The 26,160-nt window shown below is 39.6% G+C and overlaps 1 protein-coding gene across 1 annotated transcript in view; it reads right to left on the reverse strand.

Moving 5' to 3' along the window:
- Nucleotides 1-1,532: 1,532 nt before the first annotated feature.
- The window catches only part of LOC126015991 (endogenous retrovirus group K member 10 Gag polyprotein-like), a 33,594-nt gene continuing 8,966 nt past the window's right edge, over nt 1,533-26,160 (reverse strand). The window contains exons 2-4 of the mRNA XM_049778508.1: nt 25,147-25,320; nt 3,020-3,688; nt 1,533-2,973 (exon numbers count right to left, since the gene is read on the reverse strand). Of these exons, the coding sequence (XP_049634465.1) occupies nt 1,533-2,973; nt 3,020-3,688; nt 25,147-25,320 (2,284 nt within the window). The remainder of the gene's footprint in view (nt 2,974-3,019; nt 3,689-25,146; nt 25,321-26,160) is intronic.

Consider the following 26,160-nt stretch of genomic DNA (forward strand, 5'->3'; position numbering starts at 1 on the left):
TCAGGAGTGGCAGGGGAAAAGGGAGACGGGGTGGAAGGCAGAGAAGGAGGTGGTTGGGGATGGGAGGCAAGGGCGAGGTTTGGGCTAGGAGCAAGAGGGAGGTAAGAGCGAGGGGGCTCAATGAGTAACTGAAGAGAAAAAATAAGGCCAGGATCACGTCCAGAGGAGTAAAGGCGCAGGCCCCAGTCACAGCGTTTGGACCAGGGGTGGACTTTACCAGCGGGAGTAAAGGAAATAGTGAGAGGATTACACCATTTGTTGATTAGACAAAGAGGTTTAAGGGAGGAAGAAGAGGAGGCATGAGAGACAGAGATATAGTCCCAGGAGGAGGATGGGGACCAAGAGGCATCACCAGTGGTTTCGCAACCCCAGGAGGCACAAAAATAAACGTCACGGAAACCACACTTAGAATTGAGGGAGCGGTCTCTGTGACCACCAGGGCAGACATAAAAAGGGTAGGAAGAAAGTTCAGAATGAGCGGTGGGATTACCACAACCAAAGATATTTTGGGTTCTGGAGAAAGCGAAAGCACCGCCCTGAACGTTAAAATGATCCGCGGGCTGGAACTGTTGATCTGGTGGGTTGGCTGGTCCGGGGTGAGGCAGAAAGGAGTTGGGAGTGCCCCAGACAGGATGAGCACCGAGGGCGAGGGCACACAAATCGACGGAGAGCGTAGGCCAAGGAGTAGTTGTGGCAAGAATGCTGGTAGCATTGGCAACATTACCGGCCTCATTTAAGATGAGCCACGCATAATTCCAAAGAGTATACGGAGAGGGACTGTGATGAGGAGATGGCGATGCAGCATTAGGTTGTGCCAGCAGGTGGAGCCATAGGAGCAGGGCTGTCATCAGTGGATGGCGCAGTGAAGGTGTCATTCTGTGAGACGGGAGGTGAAGCAGCATATTTAAGAAGCAGGAGGCCCATCTGATCCATGAGGTCGCGGCCCCCGAGGTTAATGGGAAGATCAGGGATGATGTAAGGGCGGACGAGACCAGCATCACCATCTTCGTCTTGCCAGACAAGGCGGTGGGCGCTGACAAGAACTTGCTTGACAGCACCGGCTACGCCGGAGACATGGTCAGGAGAGGTGGTGGTTGGCCACTCGGGGGGCCAGTCGAGGGGAGAGAAACAGGTAGTATCAGCACCGGTATCCAAGAGACCTTTGAAGGGACGGCCTTGGATAGTAAGGGTGAGAATGGAGGATGGTCGTTCCTGACAGATGGCCTTAATCCAATATACGTCAGAGGAACCTGGGTCGGATGCACCATGATGGTGAGGCAGGGTGGGAAGTTCCATAGCCAGGGGCAGTGGTAAAGCCTGGGCAATGCGAAGACCAGGTGTAACCTGCACAGGGTGGTAAGGGGCGACAGCGTGAAGAATAATTTCACCAGAGTAGTCGCCATCAACTATAGAAGGCTGGATGATAAGACCTTTAGTAGTAAGGGAGGCGCGGCCAATAATCATAAAGAAAAAACCTGGAGGAGGTGGTCCATAAATGCCGGTGGGGAGCTGGTAAATGCCACCCTCAGGGGTTAATAAGTGAGGGGAGGAGGTACTGAGATCGAGCCCTGCAGAGCCTGGGGTGGCCCTGATAAGGGAGGAGGCTGTGGGGCGGTAGATTGGTGCTGATAAAGCACCTGAGAGGGAACTGAGGGTGTTCCTGATGAGTGGTCCCCCGTTGCAGGAACAAAATTGATATGACGAGGCTGGGCGCGCGGGGCCTGGGGGAGGCCCCTGCGGCCATTTCCCTGAAAACTGTTCTGAGAGGAGGTCTGAGAAGCATGAGTACTAGGGTTGGGGGCAAGGGCATTGCCTTCCACATCTGCGACAGAGCGGCATTGAGAGCGCCAGTGTCTGCCCCTGCGACAGCGCGGGCAGAGAGAGGGGCGTGCCATGGAGGAACCAGTTTGCATAGTGGGGGCGCAGCGCTGGGGACATTGAGCAGAAAAGTGTCCTGGCTGGCCGCATTGGAAACAGGTTTTACCTTTAGTCTGACCTTGGAAGGCCACGAGGGCGCCGGCGACCTGATGTGCAAAGGAATGTGCATCTTTGCACAAAGAAATCATATCTTGGAGGGATTTACTCTGCCAGTGGGATTTAAGTAAAGCACGGCAGGAGGAATTAGCATTTTCATAGGCTAATTGTTTAATAAGAGGGTGGGAGGAATCAGAGGGAGGGATACCCGCAGTGCGTTCAATGGCCTCAAGGAGGCGGGAGATGAATAAGTGATAGGGCTCATCAGCACCCTGCTGGATGCGAGAGAGAGGTTCAGAGGGGGCAGAGGAGCGAGGGAGAGCACGCCACGCTTTCATGGCGGCCTGAGCGGTGTTAGTGAGGATAGGAAAGGGAATGAGTTGTTGTACTTCAATGGAATGAAAAGGCTCAGAACCGGAGAGTTGTTGAAAATAACGCTTATCATCCTTAGCAAGGTCTTTACAGTTATTGGTGAATTCCGCCTCCCACAAAACAAAAAGTTCGGGCTTAAGGGCGCTACAGGCAGCTAGGCGCCATTCAAGAGGGTACATAGCACCACCGTAGGACATCGCCTCCAAGCACATAATGGTGTAAGGAGCTTGGACTCCATAGTCACGGACAGATTTCATGAGCTCCTGGAGGTCTTTGCGATTCAGGGTTTGATATTCAATATATTGCTGATAGACCAAAGGTGGGGCGGGCTGGGCAGGCGGCGCGGCGAGAGGTGCTTCAGGAATAGATGGCGGAGAATCAGGATTAGCAGATGGGGGAGAGAGAGTCGCAGGCGGAGGCGCGGTAGCACCAAAGGAAGAAGGTGAGGGGTCGTGGGGATTTTGGGATCTCGTGTGAGGGCGGTGGGACTGGGCTCCGGGATCAGCAGGAGGAGGCAGGGGGGGCGGTGTCAGTGGCTCCGGGATCAGCAGGAGGAAGCAGGGAGGGAGCGGGGTCAGTGGCAGGAAGAGAGTCAGGAAGGGGTTGTTTCGAAGGAGCCACGGGATGCTGTTTAACAAGGGCAGGGAAGAGGAGATGAGGGTCAGGTGGGGACAGGCGTTGGAGAACTTTATCAAGGACTTCAGAGAGTTTGATGACGGTAGCTTGGAAAGCAGAGGGAGAGAGTTCAGAGGGAAGCTCAGAATGGGAGGGAGAAGGCAAAGGGTGAAGGGTAAGGGTGGGGGGCGAAGGGGGTGAAGCTGCTGGGGACTGTTGGATGGGTTCAGGGGATGGAACGCGGGGGGGGGGGTCAAAGACAGTGTCCAGAGGGGGCGCAGTGGGTGTAGGAGAGAGAGAGGGGTTAACAGTATAAGGAGAAGGCAGGGGAGGCTTGGTAAGATCAGAATGAGAGCTGGTAGGGGAATGAGAAGGGGTGAAGGCACGGGATTGTGAACGGGACGCAGAGTCCAATGCTTTCTGGGTTTCTTGGACAGCAAGAGAGCAGGCGGGGGAGAAAGGAGCATCGACAATAATTCCCTGAAGGAGTTGCCAATACTGCAGAATAAGGTTTTTATGGGGGAGGTCATCCTTTTGATCACAAAAGGAGGTTAATTCTTGGCCGACAGTTTTCCAAGTGGACTGGGCAATACGGGGCGCTGTGAGGACAAACCAAGGGCAAACCTCATGAACGAGGGCAAAAAATTTATAGAGATTTTGTTTGGAGACTTCTACGCGTCTGGCTTTTAACTCAGACTGAATATCAGCAATGAATTTGGCTTCTGTGCTTAACGAGTTACCCATAGTAAAAAGGCACAGGAGTCCCAAAGCCAATTGTGGGACGATAGGTCGGCACAAAAATAAAAGTGTGCACACTAGAAATGTGTGCTGCGTCACTCCTGATGGGAGTTTTTCCACCCCTGATGGGGGCTTACCTTGACGTCTTATCACGCAAGCTCCTGGATTCGCCTGCCTCCAGCCGACCGGGTGAATCACGTGGGATCAAAACACTCACGTGGGGCGCCACTTGCACCCGCCTCCGCTTCTGCCCTTTAATGGGAGAGATTTCCGGCCAACAGCTTTCTCTCAACCAGGACAGAAGGTAGAAGGCGAATACAAATAATTCGCAAGTGTTAAGCTCTTTTGTGAACACCTAGAAAATTAAGCTGCAGAAGTTAATAAAGCGCTCAAGCTGAGTTCCTGTCAAGAGGTTTATTGAGGGAGCGAGGAGGGTTTTTATGCCCTGCTTCAGTGGGAGGAGCAACAACATAGGATTGAAATTTAAGCCAATCAGATTTGTACAGGTACAACGACTTTAACCAATGGGAGCATAGACACATTTTGATGGCGGGAAGGATAAGGAGGAACCTGGCAGGATGGGGGGAGGGGAAGCAAATCCTTAATAGATCTTTCTTTTGTGCAAGCAAATAAGGATTACAGTTTAAACCTTACAAAAACCTATCTATAATTACGTGTATGAGAGCAGTTACAAAAACAGGTTCCATGGAAAGATTAAGGAATCTAGTTAAGCCAGATTCTCTGTGGTGAGCTAAATTTATTTGCAGAGTTCTTTTGGCTCGGGGCTATGCATACTTTTTGTGGCTTGAATCAGACGGTGGAAAATCCATTCAGAGTTCCATTAAACATGTGGGTGCTCGGTCGCTCACAGTAACCTAAATTACAATAAAATTAATTTTGAGGAGGCTGGAGAGATAGCACAGCAGTAGGGTGTTTGCTTTGCATGCAGCCAATCCAGGACGGACAGTGGTTTAAATCCTGGCATCCCATATAGTTCCCTGAGCTTGCCAGGAGTGATTTCTGAGCACAGAGCCAGGAGTAACCCCTGAGCACTGCAGGATGTGACCAAAATCTAAAAAAAAAAAATTTATTTTTAAAAAAGAAAAGCAAACATCATTTCTTTAAAAGTTGGTTCACGTAATTAGTTAAAATGCAAATTAGTTAAAATATATTTGTGTTAAGTAACTTAAATCTATGAAATTAACAAAATACATATGATCATTTTACTGACCTTTTTATATGGATTTAACACAATTATATGGTTAAGATATGCTAAGCTTTTAAGATTTTAGATAAACTTAAGTAAGTTCTTATTGCAACTATAAACTTTTACATATTTTGCTATGATAGATGTTTGTAAAAGTAAATATACTTAGATATATATACTTATTTATATTCATATAAACACAGATTATATTTTTACCACTTTCCGTACTTTATTAAAATACTAGGCCAACCTCTTTACACCCATATTCCCAAAGTCTATCCCATACTCCACAGCCTGCCATCAGAATAGTGTTGGCCCATTTGGCCAGTGAGGATCAACTTCCATCTTCTCGTTGCATTCAGGACTGAAGATATTCCCTCTACTAATGACCAGGAAAGAATGGGTAGTGGACTGATGACCAGAAACACTTTATTCCTTTCTAACAATGCTTGTATATGGCAAGAGGAACTGGGTTACCTGCAGGGTAGCAGGACTAGGGACACAGCAGAATAACAGCCTCTTATATTTCTCTCAGGAGCTCTCTGTCTTTTTTTTAGCTGTTCTCCATGCTTCTTTGCTTCCTTTCCTTTCCCCCAGCCAGCATCTTTTATTCTTTATTCCAAACCACAGACCCCTTCCAGGTGAGAATAGGTTTGACCATCCAGGTGAGATTAACGTTTCTAGAAATCTTAGGGCATTGGGGGATATCTCACAATATGGCAGCTCGATTATGAGTTTACTGAGAACCCTTCATTATGTTTTCCATAGGGGCTAAACCAGACAGAATTTTCACCAGCAGTAGATGAGAGTTAATTTTTCACCACATCTCAGCCAACACAGATTGTTCCCATTCTCACTGGTATAAGATGTTATCTCATTGTATCTTGATTTAAATTTCCCAATTTGTGGGTGGCCTCTGTATCCTAGTCATTATTTCCTTTGAGATGCATAATCTCCTTAGTTTAATGTCCCATTTATTTATCTTTCTCCTAAAATATTATTTACCCTAGAGAATAGTCCATGTGTACTAGAGAAGAGCATGTGCTCAGTTTTTTGATGATGAAAAGTCCTGTATAAATCCATTTGGTCCAGCTCTTTTATTCTCTTAATTAGGGCTCTATGTCCTTACTAATATTCTTCCTAGTGGATTTATTGAGTGGTGAAATGTTAATATGTACCTAAAACACTACTGTGAAAGATATGTAAGCCAATATGATCAAAATAAAACTTAAAAAAAAAACTCCCATATTAACATTTTCATCCATGTGTTTCTCTAGGTTTGTGAGCAATAGCTTTACTTTGCTGATTCAACATTTAGTATTTGTTGATTAGAGCTAGTATTTCTTGGTTTATTATTCCCCTGATCCATAAATAGTGTTTATCCTTGTCTCTAATTACCTTCTTGAGGTTGAATGCAATTTGTTCTGATATAAGTATGGCTGTTTCAGCTTTTTATGCTTTCAGTAGTTTGTATAATTGTTTTCAATCCTTTTATTCTGAGCTTGTGTCTACCTTGAGATTTTAGATATATTTCATATAATCAGCAAATGGATGGTTTTTGTTTCTTGATCCATCCCCCACTCTGTGCTTTTTGATGGGACAGTTTAGTCCATTACCATTCAAAAAGACTATTGACAGAAAGGGCTGTCATGCCATTATAGGGTTGTTGCTTCTACAATTTCTTATTTGGCTTACAAGGAAAGTGATCTTTCAGTACTTCATATAGATTTGGTTTAGTTATTTCAAATGTTGCCAGTTCTTTTCTTTTCTTTTTTTTTTTTTAATTTGGTCTAAGAATGTTTTTATCCCTTCCTCTCATACAAATATAAGGTTTTCTGGGTAGCATACCCTAAGTTGAAAACATTTTTTTTTAATTTTTGGTTTTTCAGGCCACACCCATTTGATGCTCAGGGGTTAATCCTGGCTAAGTGCTCAGAAATTGCCCCTGGCTAGGGGGGATCATATGGGACACCAGGGGATCGAACAGCAGTCCTTCCTTGGCTAGCCCTTGCAAGGCAGACACCTTACCTCTAGCGCCACCTCGCTGGCCCCGAAAACATTTTTATTCAGTAATTTGAATATATAATTCTATGCCTTTTTTGTGTGTGTGGGATCAACACATCTGGCAGGAGTGCGACAAGTTTAATTTTTTAGGCAGGGGGACTTTTATAGGGGTAAAACCAACCATAGGTATAGAGAAGAATAATTTACAATCACAAAGCAACGTTTAACAGTGACAATGCTTAAGATATGGGTGTGGCTGTAAGAATTCTAAGCTACAAAGAACAAAGTTGCAACTCAAGGCAGCTCTTTGCAAGCTTACTTTAATGCAAAATCAGGGATTATTACAAAGTAGAAAATATCTAGGAACTTGGTCTTCACTGAGCTGGCCTCTATTGTTTCAGAGAAGGAGCCAAATCCCCTTAAATATGTTTTCCTATTTTCTGAGACTGGACCATTTCATATTAGAGATCTGTCGTGATTCTAATGTAATTTTCTTTACATTTAGGGGTTTTTCCTCCCTTACTGCCTTAAGAAGTCCATCACTCTCTTTGGGTTTGCCGTTTTGATTACTATATGTCTTAGTCTTGTTCTGAGTCTATTTTGTTTGACACTTTTTAGGCTTCTTTAATTTGTGAAGCTCCCTTTTTCCAGAGAATGGGAATTCTTTGTTATTTTCCCAACCACTATTTACTCTTCCCCCTTCCCTATTTCTTCATCTTCTTGTATAATTCAGAGATTATTTCTCTTGCTTTTGTTCATTAAGTACCTTATAATTTCTTCTAACTTTCTTCCTCTTTTTTTCTTTCTTTTCTTTATATTCTTTTTCTAAATCAATTCTGGCTTGTAATTTATCTTAAAGTTTGTCTACACAGTTTTATCCCTGTGAAATTCTTCTACTATGGTTTTCTAGTATATTCTTTAGCTATTTTAGTTCTTTTTATATAAAATTTCTTGTCTTCTGGAAAATGTTTTTCTTTGAAGTGGTTGAATTTCTCATTTACTGATTGCTTAATTTTGCTGACTTATTTTCTTGATCTCTGTTGCCAATAAATAGGTGTTGTTTTCAGGTCCTCATCAACCAGGGTCAAATGTTTCTATGGATTTGCAGATTTACCTAGGTTTATCTCCCATTCTGCAACTTCAGTTGAATCTCCTTAATTTATTCATTGTTCATTGTATTTTGTAAAATTTAATGGTGGAGTTTCAGTTTCCCCATTACTTGAGAAGGGATCTATTAGATTCTTTCTACCAAATAGTGAAGAATAATACATCTGTATGTGAGCTTATTCTAACCATACAGGGTTATTTAAGTATGCTAAGAAATTTGCCAATTAGTTACTTTGTTCAGTTGACAGAATTTAATGCTATCTATCTAAGAGGTAGAAAAAGTATGGCCCATCTGCCTGGAAACAGGAGATATAAATATTGGAATGATTTTGGGTTTTGAGATCAGAGGGAATATAGATATCAGAACTGGCAACTTCCTGGACTAGGTACTGCTGTGGACCTGCTGCATCCACATGAGAATCTTAGTAGGGTTCGTAAATCCTCACTGGGAATAAGCGGGAACACGAAGCAGACAAATATGAAATATAAAATAATGATATCAGGCCGGGAGAGATAGCACAGTGGCGTTTGCCTTGCAAGCAGCCGATCCAAGACCAAAGGTGGTTGGTTCGAATCCCGGTGTCCCATATGGTCCCCCGTGCCTGCCAGGAGCTATTTCTGAGCAGACAGCCAGGAGTAACCCCTGAGCAACGCCGGGTGTGGCCCCCAAAAAAAACAAATAAAAAAAAACTTAAAAAAAAAATAAAATAATGATATCACATGCAGTATGTGCGGGGTCAACACATCTCTGGCAGGAGTGTGACAAATTTAATCTTCAGGCAAGGGAGTACATAAAGGGAAAAAAGAGGCAGTCATAACATGAAAGGAATATGCAATGTACATTGTTTGATTTTAGAACAAATACACATAGCTTTAGGTGGTTTGTAACCTTAGAATGGAATAGCTTTCAGTTAGGAGTTGGAAGATAAAAGGAAGACTAAATTCTTACATATCAAAGAAATTCCTGGCCCTAGGTGTCATTACTGATGTAAATTAAGGGATAGGAGGAAATCCTGGTTTACTCCTGATAACAAATATTCTTAACCTGAGTGAAATAGTATTCTAGCTAGGGGCTAAGACTCACTTCCTATATCTGGTAATAGAAAGAGAATTAACACTAAAGAAAGGGGTACATAATTATACCTAGTAAAATAGCCTAATTCTATACTGACCAAACCTGTTTGTAAGCAGGTATACAAAATGACAGGGAGAGTCCCTGAGACGGAAATCATCTGCTGTTATGCTCAAAGGCAGGGAGAGAAGACCATTGTCTTGAAGATGCTATGTTTTGACTTGGCCTTAGGAAGTAAAAAAAGCTGACAAAAAGAGAGGTAGCTGGCTGGGCTTTGAGTTGCAAATATACTAAGCCAGCAGGAACTTCTAGCAGCTTGCTTTGGTACTAAAATTCCTTTAATGATTGCAGGATAGCTAAGGCCGAATTTCTGTAGTATAGCAGAAACGAATTAAAAGGAAAATGTTAAGTCACTACCATGTAAGAAGTATGACAGAAATATCGCCAGTGATCCACGCAAAGGGTCAATGATTGATTTCTCTAAATGGGCCTTCTTAAAGATAATTCTTTGGAGGAAAATTAGGCACTGCACCAGGAAAGCCAAAAGCCACGTCTGGTGCATGCCTCCTTTTGCGGGTAGTGACAGGTGCCTTGGAAAAGAGTGGTGAGGGGGAAGGGAAGGAAAACAGAAAGAAAGAAAAGAGTGGTGATGCAGCTAAAGGGGCCGAGGTCCCACATTGGTAGCCAATTTAGGTTTTGAACAGAACTTTGAATATATTAAAACAAAGTAGAACATTCAGAGTAGCATACAGTAAGGAAAGTATCCACTTTACAATTCTGAGTTAAGTTCAATATGTTTGGAGCACTTCTTTAGAGAGGTCTGGGCTAACAACAGATTCAGAACCTGGAGGCAAGTTCCAGTTCAATGATGAAAGCTGCTTGGAAATACCAGCTTTATCATATCTATCTATGTGGGCTCCCTTAATCTCATTAAAATGATTTCAAACATATATTAAAAGGTCCAGGGTGAAAACAAATTTAGAAAATTGCAATATCTTAGTTATTTTAAAATGAAAATGCAATACTTAGTTTTTTTTTTTTATTTCTAGTGACTTAAAATGACACTTCAGCATAGTAGTTTCACATGGCCTTTGGCCTTTTTACCATTCTTATTAACCCTCAAACCTTTAATTCACCCAAATATACTACTTTTTTAATTCCTTGATCTATGCATTCAGCTTAAAATTTATAACTGTATTAGTAGTTTCTCACACCTTTCTTGGAATTAGTTCATCTTACTAACTTATAGAATGGAATCACGTACTCTACTTTCAAAGCTTCTGTTACCCTGTAAAACTATAAAAATACCCATTTATTATTATTAAGTATTATTATTATTATTATTATTATTTGAGGGAAGGTTTGGAACACACCTGGTGATGCTCAGGGGTTACTCCTGGCTATGCACTCAGAAATTGCTCCTGACTTGGGGACCATATGGGATATTGGGGGATGGAACTGAGGTCTGTCCTAGGCTAGCACGGGTAAGGCAGACACCTTACCACTTGCACCACTGTTCGGCCTCCCCCAAATTTGAATGCATCTCTTATTGTTATAAATGACTTATGATAAAAATTTTTGGACATGATTTTATCCTTATGGGAAGAAGTATTCTTTACTCCTTATAAGATTTCAATTGATTTAATTGAAGTTGTCAAAGAGTTGAAGCATTTTATTTATTTAATTAGTTATTTATTTTGGTTTGTGAGCCATACTTAGCTTACTCAGCTATACTCAGCTTACTTACATACAGTCAGCCATACTCGGGTCTTACTCCTGGCTGTGTGCTCAGGGATCTCTCCTGGAGAGGTTAGGGGAACTATATAGGGTATTAGGGATTGAACACATTTTGGTCTAATGCAAGGCAAGTGCTCTACCTACTTATTATCTCTCCAGACCCAAGTTGAAAGATTTTAGTTGAAAAAGCTTTATTCAACGGATTAGTCTAAATCATTTTTCTGTGCTAAAGTACAGTGTATGTTTCACCTCACCTGTGTGGCTATTATATAACAATAGAATAAATTCCTATTGTTTGCTTTTAATTAAGAGTCATAATGCATCTTCCCTTAAAATTCTCAGATGTGCTGATTATGAGAATTGCAAATTACCTTGTGATTCTTGAGAATGTCAAATCTTATATATATGGTACAAAACCTGAAGATTCTCTTCAGAGTTTTAACAATAAAGATGAGTATAAATTTACTAAGCACATCCATAAATATGGAGTATGTTTCCCAGATTTTCATATTCTCCTCCTCTCCAGCAGACCTTTATGAAAATGATTAGCAGTCCTGAATTGATCATCAGGCCTGAAAGCATCACATCTTAATGGAGCTAATGGAGGTGGATGTTTCCAGATTCATATTCTAATCAGAGGGCAGCAGAATCTGAGCTAGCCCTGAGGGGTTTGTCAAGCCTCCACTACAGTTGATATCTTGGTTCAGTTTTTAATTAAGCCTGCTAATTATGCAGAATTGGACCCTGCCCTATTTTTTTAAATAATGTAAACGACAAGAACCTGATCTGAGACCACCATCTCCTGACCTGTCTGACAGAGGCTGGAAAACACTAATCTATGTGGAAATAATTAGATTTCAATGAGCTCTCTAGTAATGGTGGTATTTAAGAAACAACAACAAAGAAATGTCAAAAGACATCAAAAGCAGTAATTATGGCTACAGTTCTTCATCCAGAATAGACCTAGAATCTGGAGCTTTGCTGGAGTTTCCAGTACATCTCCTGTAGAATAGGAAGTTATGTCTTATTTTATTCAAAACTTATTTTTGAGCCACTCCAACACAAGATTGGAATTAAGTTAAAGAATCTGAAGCGATCTCAGCCAGGCATGTGATTTAATATTTATTACTGCAGGCACAATTGGACTCATGACAGGATATGTGATCTGTCCCTGCGCAGTGTCAAGGAGGACAAGGAGACAAGTTCCACAGAGGTCAAAGAGACAGACTGTTCACCTCATGTGTTAATTGAGTATGATGAGATCACTAGGGGGTGGGGTCACAGAGCCCCTGGGCTGTTGCAGATTTAGTAACTGAAAATTCAGGACATCAGCTAGAATTATACTTCAGAAAACCAATGAATGCCATTTTTGCATAAGCACATGCCAAATATTGAATTTTGTGGCTATATTTATTGTCTATCTAAAATTTTAATTTAACAAGTCCTTCACTTCATTCAGGAACTCTATTTTAGATAAGTTCTGACATAGTGATTAGTCATTTTAATCTTCTTTCAGTCTTGTAAAAGTTATGATGCAAACCATTTCAGGTTGCTAGAGCCCACAGACAGGTACTACTTTTACCTTGCTATCTGCTAAGTTATTATAGAATGTGGTATTTTTGTCTTAACAGTATTAAGCATTGATATAGTCCTTGGTAGCATAATTTAAGGGATAGTTTGTCAAACTCTAATACTGAGACGCAGTTATACTTTTCGTTTTGAGGTCATTTTTGTGAGAAAATGCATCAATTCAGATTCCATGTTCTGCTTCTAAATACACATAGACTCTAAAAAGGTTCATACTTACAGTATCTAAGCATTTACATGTTAAGTACATATAATCAAGTTGCCTGACTTCTTTTTTTTCAGACTACTAAATATATTAATGCTTCAAACTGTTAACTCAGTTTGTTAACTCAATTTCTTTTTTTCTTTTTTTTTGGTTTTTGGGCCACACCCTGTGACGCTCAGGGGTTACTCCTGGCTATGCGCTCAGAAGTTGCTCCTGGCTTCTTGGGGGACCATATGGGGGGGATCGAACCGCGGTCCGTCCTAGGCTAGCGCAGGCAAGGCAGGCACCTTACCTCCAGCGCCACCACCCGGCTGTTAACTCAATTTCAAAAGTGAATAGTGAATATAGGATTATATGTTTACACAGTAAATGAAACTTTAGGATTTTGTCTGAAAGCAAGTTTATTTTATATTGCTTTCTTGATCATCTTATACTTCACAACAAGGTGTCTAAACTTTGTATATAAGATCTTAGATCATGCTCTTAGGATCCTGTGAGTTAGTTAATGTCACCTTCCTTTTAAAGAAGAGGCAACTGATGCTCAATATAAGTATCTTCCTATGTCTTTGGACACATAGTGAGAGGCAAGAAAATTTCTTGGATCTTCTAACATAGATGCACTGCTTTATTAGATCAAATCATGGCAGGTTATGAATTTAAAATTTAAACCTTGGCAATTCTCTGAGCATACATCACTAGAACAGAGCCAGCTATATGCTCTAATTGTCTCAACGTAGTAATATTCAGTTAACTGACATTCCCTCCAAATATGACTGGAGACATTATAAAAGATGCAGACGATCACAATTCTTAAATATATTAGAGACTGTTTTGCAGTGTTGACCTTTTGAAACTCATTTTCTATTTATTGTTCAACATTGTATCCTCTTCTTCCTTTTAAGTTTGCTGTGCTTTGTTGCCAATTTAATAACATAAAATAAAGGAAAGAGAAAATTAGTAGGATGGGGAAAATGGAAGAGGTTGTGATAAATGGAGAAACAGGCCTATTCTCTCGCTTCAGTCCTCTTCATACATTTTTATTCTTTTTCCTTCCTGAAGAATTATTTGCTCTAGAACTTTCACTCATCCCAGTTCCCATAGGGAAATCAAATTAAATTCACCCTTTGTGATTATATGCTAAATCTACATTTAGAAAATTTTATCTCTCTAAATTCTTAAAGATCCTTCATTAGTCTATGGGTAAATATTTGTCCATTTGGTAAATTAAATATTGGGGCTTGAGAGTGCAGAGGTTAAGTTTCTTTTATTGTGTGATTCTATTGTCAATACTGTCTTAGGTATCCTCAAATGTCATCAAATGTCACTCTCTAGAACAGAGTCATAAAATGTTCCTCAGCACCACTAGACTTGGCCCAAACTTCTTCCTTGCAAAAGAAAAGCAAGAAAAGGGGCCTGAGCAGTGGTGCATTTGTCTTGCATGCACTAACCTAGGACAGATTGTAGTTCAATCCCCCAACATCCTATCTGGTCCCCCAAGCCAGGGGCTATTTCACAGCAAGGAGTAACCCCTGAGTGTCACTAGTTTTTGGCCCAAGAACCCAAAATAAAAAAGAAAAAAATAAAAGAAAAGCAAAGAGAAAGAGGAGGAAAAGGAGGAGGAAAGGAGAAAAGAGGAGAAAGAAGAGAAGGAAGAACAGAAGAAGGAAAAGGTTATGAAGGAGGTGAAAGAAGAGGCGGAGGAGGAGAAGAAAAAGAAAACAAAGAAGGAGAATGAGAAAAAGGGGGAGAGGTAGGGGAAAAAACAACAAAAACAAAACAAGAACAACAAGAATATGAATGAATGTAGATAAGTTTCTATGTCTTGGCCCTTTGTTAGAAATGAAAAAAATCATTTAATTAGTCTTATTCTCCCTTCTCCATATGGTGTGTTTTCTTACTAGAGTTTGGTGAATTATGGAAAAGCTATCCAATGCAGAGTAAATCTTATTACCAAAAATGTAAAAAGTAATTCAAGAGAATAAAAGTATTGGTGTTAAAGATGCATAAAATGAAAGGAAGTGATGGTGAAAAGAAAAGAAACAGAAATCTATATGAAAAATAAGCCTTCTCTGATGCACTGTCAGTAGCATTCCCCTGAAGTTCAAACCTTGACAAATGCAAATCCATTGTATCTTCATGGAACTCTCGAGTTCTCCTTGACAGAATCTCCTCCTTAACACTGTTACTCAGTGTTCATTAAGGCCTGCTTGACTTTTAATTCATATCATATTCACAATGAGCTGGTAATGTTTTATAGGTGAGAATATAAAGGAAAAATGTAGCTTACTAATTGAGATTTTGAGGAGGGGGCATCAAGGGTCATATCCAGTGGTGCTTAGGGCACTCAAGTTATTCAATAGTCATTACTGACTTACCATCTGGTTTGAATGTATTTGAAATGTGGCCTTTGACACTCTTTAGAGCATGTTTTGTCTTATACATTTCACAGAGCAATTAATCCCAACACCTTGTCTATGAAATACTTAGAGAAGATTATCAAAGTGCCACATATTTTATTTGATAAATATTTATTATCATTTCCCGTGTTGGTGATAGAGCTTGAATAGACCAGGGCTGCTTCCAGTCTCCTGGGAAATTCTTTCTTTCTCTTTTTTGGCTTTTACCATTAGCTCTCATTCTGTCTCTTCTTTTACTGATTATCTTTCTAGCTCATAACACTGACGGCTTTCTCTTGACCTTCCTTAACCCTTCCATAATTCCCATCTGCTTTTCTCTGCCTGGTCTCTGGACTATATCCCCATCCTTCTGTTAGAAGTTCTGGTATAATTAGAATTTGGGTAATAATTTCTTTTGTAATCACAGTGAGTAGAAGCGTTGGCTTTCCATTGGCATATTCTTACCCACGGTGGTATCAAAAAGAAGGAAAGCAAGGTTTTTCCTCTCCACATATTGCCATTGCTTTATCTAGGCTTACCATTAAAGTAATGTTTTATCTGTTATTAACTTTCTGAAAAATCAATGAAGAAAAAAAAAAAACACAGCTGAATGACCAGAGCAACAATCATACATTTAGAGCAAAATAGCAATCTAGTTAATAGGGGTACCATCTTTTTGTTTTGTTTTGTTTTGTTGTTTTTGGGCCACATGTGGTGGTGCTCAGGGGTTACTCCTGGCTGTCTGCTCAGAAATAGCTCCTAGCAGGCATGGGGGACCATATGGGACACCGGGATTTGAACCAACCACCTTAAGTCCTGGATCAGCTGCTTGCAAGGCAAACGCCACTGTGCTATCTCACGGGGCCCAAGGGTACCATCTCTTTAAAAAAAGGCAGAAAAATACATGTAAAGGACTGAAAACTTATTTATAGTTAGAAATTATAACAGTATGGCAATTTGTTAAAATATTAAAATAACTTAGATAAAATAAAGGCTTTGACTTTATTTTTAATACATTCAACACATATTTAATTTATTTATTTGTTTCCTCTGGGTAACACGCATCTGGCATCTAGGACCATTCTAAAAGTGATTGAGGAGGCCACATACAGTGCCAAGCATGGAATTGGGATCTGCTACATGCAAGGGAAGAAGCTTAACTCTTGTACTATATTTCTAGTTCTTAGTGATTATAAAAACACATTATAGTATAAATATCAAATAAAACTTAGATCCCATTGTCAACCAACTTACCAAAGTAAGACAAACATAAATAGCTTTAATTTCAGGTAGAAATCAATGCATGCTATTGAAAAGCTTATATTATATATAACACATAAATGTTTAATATATATGGTTAAATATTTAATAGACATGGTTATATAGAACACATATAATTACTAAATATAATCAAAGTAAACACCCTACAGTGCTCAGGGTATACTTCTAGCTCTAGATTTGGGGATATCACCTATGATTAGGGGATCAAAATGATGATGGGAATAGAAACCAGGTTGGGGATATATAAAGTAAGTGCCTTTTCAGTTGTAAAATTATTTTGACTTTGAACATTTGTTATAGTTTTTTTTTTTAATTCCTGGAGGCCATAAATTCAAATGCAAGGTATTGGTTTAGTAACTCTTTCTTCATAACCTTAAATAGAGATTCTTTCTTACCTTTTCTAGATCATGCTAACCGATATCTTGATTGCTTTATAATTACCTAACTCCAATCTCTGATTTGATAGATCTACCAGGACTTCCTCCTTGAAAGCATCTCTATGCTTTAAACACTTATTATTGAATTTTGAAGGTCACCTGAATAGTCCAGAATAATCTCTCTCAGTATTCTTATGTGAATTGCATCTGCAAATACCTTTATTTTTTAATAGACTTGAGATGAGGTGTCATTCACCTTAATAAAGTGAGGAAGATTTGAAGACCTATATTTTAGAACTATAGAACTGTGTGTAGAGGAACACATGGGAAGAAATCAGGAGCAAGATGGTTTTGTGTTTTGTAAATCCTAATAAAACAATATATCATCAAAATCACCATTATTAGAACAATGAATTATTATTCAAGACATGTAAATAATCAAAACTGTCATAAAGAAACTAAACCTTGACTGATGTGCAGTTTTTGAGATGCTTCAGAGCCGCCTTTGCCATCTATCATTTAAATAGCCTACCAAGATATAATTCACAGATAACGGCCTCGCACATATTTAGAAAGTGCCTTTCTGCCTCCTACAATTTTTAGCCCTTTATAGTGATGGTTCTCAACCTTACAACTTTACTATAAAAAGAACACATGTGGATTCCATCTTCAATGATTCTGAAATAATTCACCTGAAGTAACATAATTTAACTGAGATTTTGAAGTTTTACTCAATTATTTGAATGTGCAGCCAGAGACTAGAACCATGGTTTGGACATGAAGAGTTTCTTTGTGATTTGCATTCAGTGAATGAGTGTCCAATATTTTTACTTCTTAGGGCTTTAAATGTATTAGTCTGGAGTCTGAGTTATAGTACAACAGGTAGAGCATTTATCTTGCATGCAGCTAATCCAGTTTTGATCACCAGCATCACATCTGGTCCCTCAAGATCTTCCGAGACTAATTGTTTAGTGCAGAGCCAGGAGTAACCCCTGAGCACTACTGGGTGTTTCCCCTGAGCACCTCCCCACCCCCAAAAAAAAGTCTATCAGTCTCCACAATCCAAATAAAAGTTGGTTTAATGGTAGATGTTTCTCAAATATGCTAGCCATGACATGGTGCCTCCCCACATCTGCTTTACTTTTTATAACATTGAGATCACATTTTTTATTATTAAATACATCATTCAAAAGAAACTCTATCTGTATCTTCTACCATTTAGATTTTTTTTTTTTTTGCTTTTTGGATTATACCCGGCAGCACTCAGGGGTTACTCCTGGGTCTGTGCTCAGAAAACACCCCTGGAAGGCAGGGGGGACCATAGGGGATGCCGGGATTTGAACCACTATCCTTCTGGATATAAGGCAAATGCCCTACCTCCAGGCTATCTCTCCGGCCCCACATTTAGATATTTTAATGTTTTCTTCTTCATGAATTTTTGGAAAATGATTTGATTGTCTTAACTTCAAAATGTAGTTTATTCTGATTAATAAGTTTTTTTAAAATGATGAAGGATATTAAATTAAAATTTCCTACTTCAATTTTATGCTCTCATCTCACCTGGTTGAATAATACTGTGGCTGTTATGATAAATTACCAAAATGTTAGAGGCTTAAATAAACAATAATACTTCCAGAGAGTCTAAAATCATACTCCTTAATGTTCTAGAGGTAACAGTCTTTTCACAATCTCTTCAGTTCCCAGAGCTTGTGACCTCCATGACTCATGGCTATGTAACTCCAGTTCATGCTTTCTCTTTATAAAATCATCTCTACTTTATCTGAATCTTTCTTCTCTTCTTTTTTTAAAATTAATCTTTATTTAAACATTTTGATTACAAATATGATTGTGATTAGGTTTAGGTCATGTAAAGAACACCCCCCTTCACCTGTGCAGCATACCCACCACCAATGTCCCAAATCTCCCGCCATCCCACCCCAACACACCTGTAGTCTAGACAGGCTTTCCAGGTCCTTCATTCATTCACATGGTTATAGTAGTTCTCAGTGTAGTTATTTCTATAACTGTACTCACCACTCTTTGTGGTGAGCTTTTTGAAGTGAGCTGGAGGTTCCAGCCCTCCTCTCATTATCTCTGAGGATTGTTGCAAAAGTGACTGTTATTTTCCTTAAAACCCATAGATGAGTGAGTCTAGTCTGCATCTAACTCTCTCCCTCTGACTTATTTCACTCAGCATGATAAATTCCATGTAAATCCATGTATAAAAAAATTTCATGACTTCATTTCTCCTGATGGCTGCATAATATTCCATTGTGTATATGTACCACAGTTTCTTTAGCCATTTGTCTGTTGAAGGACATCTTGGTTGTTTCCAGAGCTTGGCTACTGTGAATACTGCTGTAATAAATATAGGTGTGAGGAAGTGATTTTTGTATTGTATTCTTGTGTTCCTAGGGTATATCCCAAGGAGTGGAATAGCTGGGTCGAATGGAAGCTCAATTTCCAATTTTTGGAGGAATCTCCATATCGCTTTCCATAGAGGTTGGAATAGATGACATTCCCACCAGCAGTGGATAAGATTTCCTTTCTCTCCACATCCCCGCCAGCACTGATTATTCTCATTCTTTGTGATGTGAGATGGTATCTCATCCTTGTTTTTATTTGCATCTCCCTGATGATTAGTGATGAGGAGCATATTTTCATGTGCCTTTTGGCCATTTGTATTTCTTTTTTTATGAAAGTGTTCATTTCTTCTCCCCATTTTTTGATGGGATTAGATTTTTTTTTATAAAGTTCTGTCAGTGCCCTGTATATTTTGGATATTAGCCCCTTATCTGATGGGTATTGGGTGAACAGTTTCTCCCATACGGTGGATGGCTCTTGTATCCTGGGCACTATTTCTTTTGAGGTGCAGACACTTATCAGCTTAATGTATTCCCATCTGTTTATATCTGTTTCACTTGTTTGGAAAGTGCAGTTTCCTCGCTGAAGATGTCTTTAGTCTCAATGTCATGGAGTGTTTTACCTACATGTCATTCCATATACCTTATGGTATCAGGTCTGATATCAATGTCATTAATCCATTTGGATTTTACTTTCCCACATAATGTTAACTGGGGGTCTATATTCACTTTTTTTGCAAGTGGCTAACCAGTTCTGCCAGCACCATTTGTTGAAGAGATTTTCACTGCTCCACTTAGGATTTCTTGCTCCTTTGTCTAAAATTAGGTAATTGTATGTTTGGGGAACATTTTATGAGAACTCAAGCCTATTCCACTGATCTGAGGGTCTGTCTTTATTCCAATACCATGCTGTTTTGATAACTATTGTTTTGTAGAACAGTTTAAAGTTGGGGAAAGTAATGCCTCCCATATTCCTTTTCCCTAGTAGTGCTTTAGCTACTCGAGGGTGTTTATTGTTCCAGATGAACTTTATAAGTGTTTGATCCACTTCTTTGAAGAATGTCATGGGTGTCTTTAGAGGGATCGCATTAAATCTGTATAATGCTTTGGGGAGTATTGCCATTCTAATGATGTTAATCCTGCCAATCCATGAGCAGGGTATATGTTTCCATTTCTGTGTGTCCTCTCTTATTTCTTGGAGCAGGGCTTTGTAGTTTTCTTTGTATAGGTCCTTCACGTCTTTGGTCAAGTTGACTCCAAGATATTTGAGTTTGTGTGGCACTAATGTGAATAAGATTGCCTTCTTAATGTCCATCTCTTCCCTATCATTATTGGTGTATAAAAAGGCCATTGATTTCTGTGTGTTAATTTTGTAGCCTGCCACCTTGCTATATGAATCTTTTTTTTTCTAGAAGCTTTTTGGTAGAGTCTTTAGGGTTTTCTAAGTAGAGTATCATGTCATCTGCAAACAGTGAGAGCTTGACTTCTCCTTTCCTATCTGGATTCCCTGATATCTTTTTCTTGCCTCATTGCTATAGCAAGTACTTCCATTACTATGTTGAAGAGGAGTGATGAGAGTGGACAGCCTTGTCTTGTACCAGAATTTAGAGGAAAGGCTTTTAGTTCTTTTCTATTGAAGATAATGTTTGCCATTGGCTTGTGGTAGATGACTTCAACTAGATTGAGAAAGGTTCCTTTCATTCTCATCCTGCTGAGAGTTTTGATCAAGAATGGATGTCGGACCTTATAAAATGCTTTCTCTGGGTTTATTGATATGATCATGTGATTTTTATTTTTCTTGTTGTTGATGTTTTATATGATGTTGATAGATTTATGGTTGTTAAAGCAGCCTTGCATTCCTGGGATGAAACCTACTTGGTTGTAGTGTATTATCCTCTTGATGATGCATTGGATCCTATTTGCCAGGATTTTGTTGAAGATCTTTGCATCTGCATTCATCAGGGATATTGGTCTGTAATTTTCTTTTTTGGCACCATCTCTGACTGGTTTTGGTATCAAGGCGATGTTGGCTTCATAAAAGCTGTTTGGGAGTGTTCCCGTTTTTTTCAGTTTCATGGAAGAGCGTGGCTTTTATTGGTCATAGCTCCTCTTGAAATGTTTGAAAGAATTCATTAGTAAATCCATCTGGGCTTTTCTTTTTAGGCATACGTTTGATTACAGTTTCAATTTCCTTCATAGTGATTGGGGTGTTTAGATATGCTACATCCTCCTTACTTAACCATGGAAGATTATAAGTGTCCAAGAATTTATCCATTTCTTCTAGGTACTCATGGTTAGTAGCATAAAGTTTCACAAAGTAGTCTCTGATTACCCTCTGGATCTCTGCAATATCTGTCGTGATCTCTCCCTTTTCATTTCTAATTTGGGTTATCAGGTTTCTCTCTCTCTTTCTTTGTGAATTATTCCAATGATCTATCAATCTTGTTTATTTTTTTAAAGAACCAACTTCTGCTTTTGTTGATCTTTCGGATTTTTTGGTTTTCCACTTCATTGAGTTCTGCTTTCAGCTTTGTTATTTCCTTCTGTCTCCCTATTTTTGGTTCCATTTGTTGGTCATTTTCTAATTTTATGAGCTGCGTCATTAAGTTATTCAGGTATGCCCCTTCTTCCTTCCTGATGTATGCTTGCAAAGCTATAAATTTTCCTCTCAGGACCGCTTTTGCTGTGTCTCATAGATTCTGGCAGTTTGCGTCTTCATTATCATTTGTTTTCAGGAAAGTTTTGGTTTCCTTTTTGATTTCATCTCGGACCCACTGGTTGTTCAGTAGTAGGGTGTTTAATTTCCAATTGGTAAAGTTTTTCTTCTGTGTCCCTTTGTAGTTCACATCTAATTTCAGAGCCTTGTGGTCAGCAAAAGTAGCCTGCAAGATTTCTATCCTCTTAATTTTATGAAGGTATGTTTTATGTGTCAGCATGTGGTCTATCCTGGAGAATGACCCATGTACATTTGAGAAGAATGTGTATCCAGGTTTTTTGGGGTGGAGTGTCCTTTATATATCTACTAGGCCTCTTTCTTCCATTTCTCTTTTCAGGGCTAGTATGTTTTTGTTGGGTTTCAGTCTGGTTGATCTATCAAGTGTTGACAGAGCCAAGTTGAGGTCTCCCATAATTATTGTGTGATTATTCATATCTTCTTTCATATTTGTCAATAATTGTATTAGATAGTTTGCTGGTCTCTCATTGGGTGCATATATGTTTAATAGTCTGATTTCTTCTTGTTGTACATATCCCTTGATTAGTATAAAGTGTCCATCTTTGTCCCTTACCACTTTTCTGAGTATAAAGTTGGTGTCATCAGATATTAATATGAACAACCCAGCTTTTTTAATGGTGTTGTTTGCTTGGATGATTTTCCTCCAGCCCTTTATTTTGAGTCTATGTTTGTTCTTATTATTCAGTTGTGTTTCATGTATGTAACATAAGGTTGGATTCATCTTTTTGGCCCATTTTGCCACTCTGTGTTTTTTAATTGGTGAATTTCGTCCATTGACATTGAGGGAGATGATTGTCATTGGATTTAATGTCATCTTTGTAGATAAGTTTGCTGTGTTTGTTGGTCTCTATTGTCTTAAAGTAGACCTTTTAGTTTTTCTTTAAGGCTGGTTTTTCATCTGTGAAGTTTCTGAGCTGTTGTTTATCCATGAAGCTATGTATCCTTCCTTCAGATCTGAACATGAGTTGGACTGGGTGCAGTATTATCAGTGAGGCATTCATTTCATTCAATTTTGTCACAACATCCCACCACTGTCTTCTGGCCTTGAGAGTTTCTTGTGACATGTCTGCTGTGAGTCTTAAGGATGCTCCTTTGAATGTAATTTCCCTTTTTGATCTTGCTTCATTCTGTATTTTATCTCTATCTGTAGGAATTGTCATTGTAACAAGAATGTGTCTTGGGGTGTTTTTCTTCGGGTCTCTTTTAGCTGGTACTCTTCGGGCATGCAGGATTTGATTTCATTTAGTCTTTAACTCTGGGAGTATCTCTTTGATGATGTCTTTGACAGTTGATTCTTCCTGGGGATCTCCTACCTGGGTCTCTGGGACTCCAATGATTCTTATGTTGTTTCTGTTGAGTTTATCAAAGACTTTTATTTTCATTTGTTCACATTTCTTGAGTACTTTTTCCATTGCCTGATCACTTGTCTTAAGGTTCTTTTCCAATTTCTTCTGCTGTGTTGAGTTTTTCTGCATCTCATCTTCCAGCACGCTGATTCTGTCCTCAGCTGCTGTTAACTCGCTGGAGAGCCCTCCACTGAGTTTTTCGGTTGAGCTACCATGTTTTTCAGATCTATTATTTCAGTTTGGAGATTTTGATTTCTGTCTTTGTGTTATGTTCATACCGATCTATGCTTTCTTCGAGTTCTACAAATATCTTCCATATTTCTATTCTAAGCTCCTTTTGTGAGAAGTTAATCAGATGGTTGAATTTTTGAATCACCCGAGCTATATCTCCATTCTCTGTGTATCGTTTGCCAGCGAGGTTTCCCCATTGTCAAGCTTGTAGTGTGTTTTTTTTCTGCGTGTTGTGATGGGGTTCATTGGTTAGAAAGAGTGCGCGGCCACCTTCTGGGGCTTCTAGGTGACAGTTTTGGGGGGTTTGCTTCCCAGGCCTCTGAAGAGAGTTTCAAGAATTTTGGAAAGACAGAGAAGCACAGGAAAGAGTTCCCTTCAGGTCCTCAGGGCCATCAGAAGAAGCAGCAGGGCTCAGTCTCCACAGGTAGAGGGATCAGCACTCTGCCTGGCAACCCCCCTAGCCAGCCAGTTCTTACTCACTCGCTGCCTTTGAGGAGAGAGTCACAAATTCTGGAAAGACAGAGTAGCACGGGAAAGAGTTCCCTTCAGGTCCTCAGTGTCATCAGAAGCTGAATCTTTTCTTTGTGTCTCTTAAAGCATTTGTCTTGGACTTAGGGAGTTTTTGTATGAATGATCTTATTATCTTAAGACTCAATAGCAAAATTGGAAATATTTTTCAAATTAATATTACATTCATATTTTTAAAGCACCATCAAATAATCATACCTTCTTCCCCCTTTTTTGGAATGGGAAGTACCTTTTATTCTACTACAGTAATATTTTCATATACAAAAATAGTTCCTTATAGCTAGTAATTTTGAAAACAATGAACTAGTGTACAGAAAGAATTTTATTTCCTTTCATGCTACATAAGAAGATATTGGAACCTTGGTCAAATGAGTGATCCTCGACCATACAGTTTAAACCTGAACTCCTGTATCCTGGATCTGTGCTTCTTTTCCTATGGAAATGCCATCTATTGCTCTAATACTGCAAAATCATGGGGGAGGAAAAAATATGTTGTCATCTACTAAAAAAAAAAAACTGATTCTAGAGTCCACAGATTTTCTTTTCTGCCCTGACCACAATTTCAGTTTTATTTCCAATTTCTGTTCAAATAGTTGTTCTTTCATTCATTTCATTCTTTTTCAGTGAGTATAAATTGGTGAATAGATTGCTTGACCCACTTTTTGTTCTAAGCCCACAAATGAAAGCTGTGATCTTTAATGACAATATACTTCTTCCATATTAAGCAGTGGAAAGTCAGTAATGTCTACTTGTCTCAAAGGACAAGGAAGAAAAATGAAACGTATAGTTATCTGACCTAGGACATTTGTGGTCCCCATTTCATTAATCACCAGCTTGATGGAGAGACTGAATAGCCTTCTTGAACTAGGAAGAGTTTTATTTCTCTGGTGACTTTAATTCTTAAAATATAAAAGATGCTGTAACCTTTCAGGCCATCTGTGTGGCTCTGCAGAGAAGTCCACCTATCTGTATTGATCACTGAAGAAATGGAAATATGACCAGGGCTGAAATATTCCAGGACAGAAGGAGAAATCCATGTTCTGCATGACTACGGGGAACTGAGCTTACTTAAATGTAAGCTGAAGGCTTTTCTGGGTAGCCAGTTCTTTTCCCATTCCAGAAACATGGCATTAGTGAAATGTCAGCTTGCGTTAAGATCACCAGTGGCCTTTGCGGTTCACATTCTTCCATGTTTTTGAACAAAGATAGCGGAGCATGGCCATGCCTCTGCTCCAGGAGATCGATCTGCCTTCATGTCTGATATTACCTTACATCGCAGGGGCCAGAGGTGGGCAAGCAGGACCATGTTTGCTCACTGAACCTTGAGGTAGAGCTTTAGCAAGTGACCGGGTGTCCGTGAGTTGCTGAACTGACTGCAGCTTGAGCCCTCTTTTAGGGTAGGCAGTGATAAGAGCAGATCTCAGAGGAGTTGAATGTCTGCGGGATCTAAAAAAACCAGGGCAGTCAAGCTGAAGACGACGTGTGCGCTAACCTGTTTGCACTGAATGCTCTCCATAAATAATTTACAGCCGTGACTGCTAGCTATTATTACAAAAAATACCGGATTGCGTTTTGACACTTGCATCCAGCTTGTAAGTCAATAGATACGTTTCAGTTTCACCCACTGGGTGCCGACCTAGCAGAAGTCCTCTATCCAGGTGTGTCTCCAACAATGTCATTTTGCACCCCAAACCAGAGAGAGATGAGTATTCTGGAGGAGACTGCACCCTCTACCAAACAAAAGACTGCCCTTCCAAGTCCTTATTTCATTATTTCTGAGTAGTCATATGATTTCTCCTTTTTCCTCGTATAACTTTCTTATTTGCATGTCATGTGGAAATGAGGCATCTGACGTTTGGAAATGATGAATATTCTTATGCATTACTTATTCAAAGAATTTCTTCTGTAGCACTTTGTGGTGTTTCCTCTAAGATGTACTTGAAATACCAGCAAGCATTTCCCCACTTGTTCATTTCAACAACTCTTGTCCCCAGCCCCAACAGTGGATATTATTCAGACATTTTCTCCATAGATGAGTGGATTCTCTGTGTGAACAAAATCCAGGGCCTTGTAAATTCTCTCCAGAGAAAAAGAAAGCAAAATATGTTTTTGAGGTCTCAATAACTTGTAATAAGGCAATCTAATAAATAAGTAAGAAGGAAACCACATTAGAGCTCCTTACGATGGTTGGTGAAGTTACATGACTCTTACAGGGTGGTTTTTTTATTTTTTTCTTTCAGAGAAAACCCAAGTACACCATTCAGATATTACAGTCTTTATGACCAA

This window comes from Suncus etruscus, chromosome 8 (genome assembly GCF_024139225.1).
Source record: "Suncus etruscus isolate mSunEtr1 chromosome 8, mSunEtr1.pri.cur, whole genome shotgun sequence".
NCBI lineage: Eukaryota > Metazoa > Chordata > Mammalia > Eulipotyphla > Soricidae > Suncus > Suncus etruscus.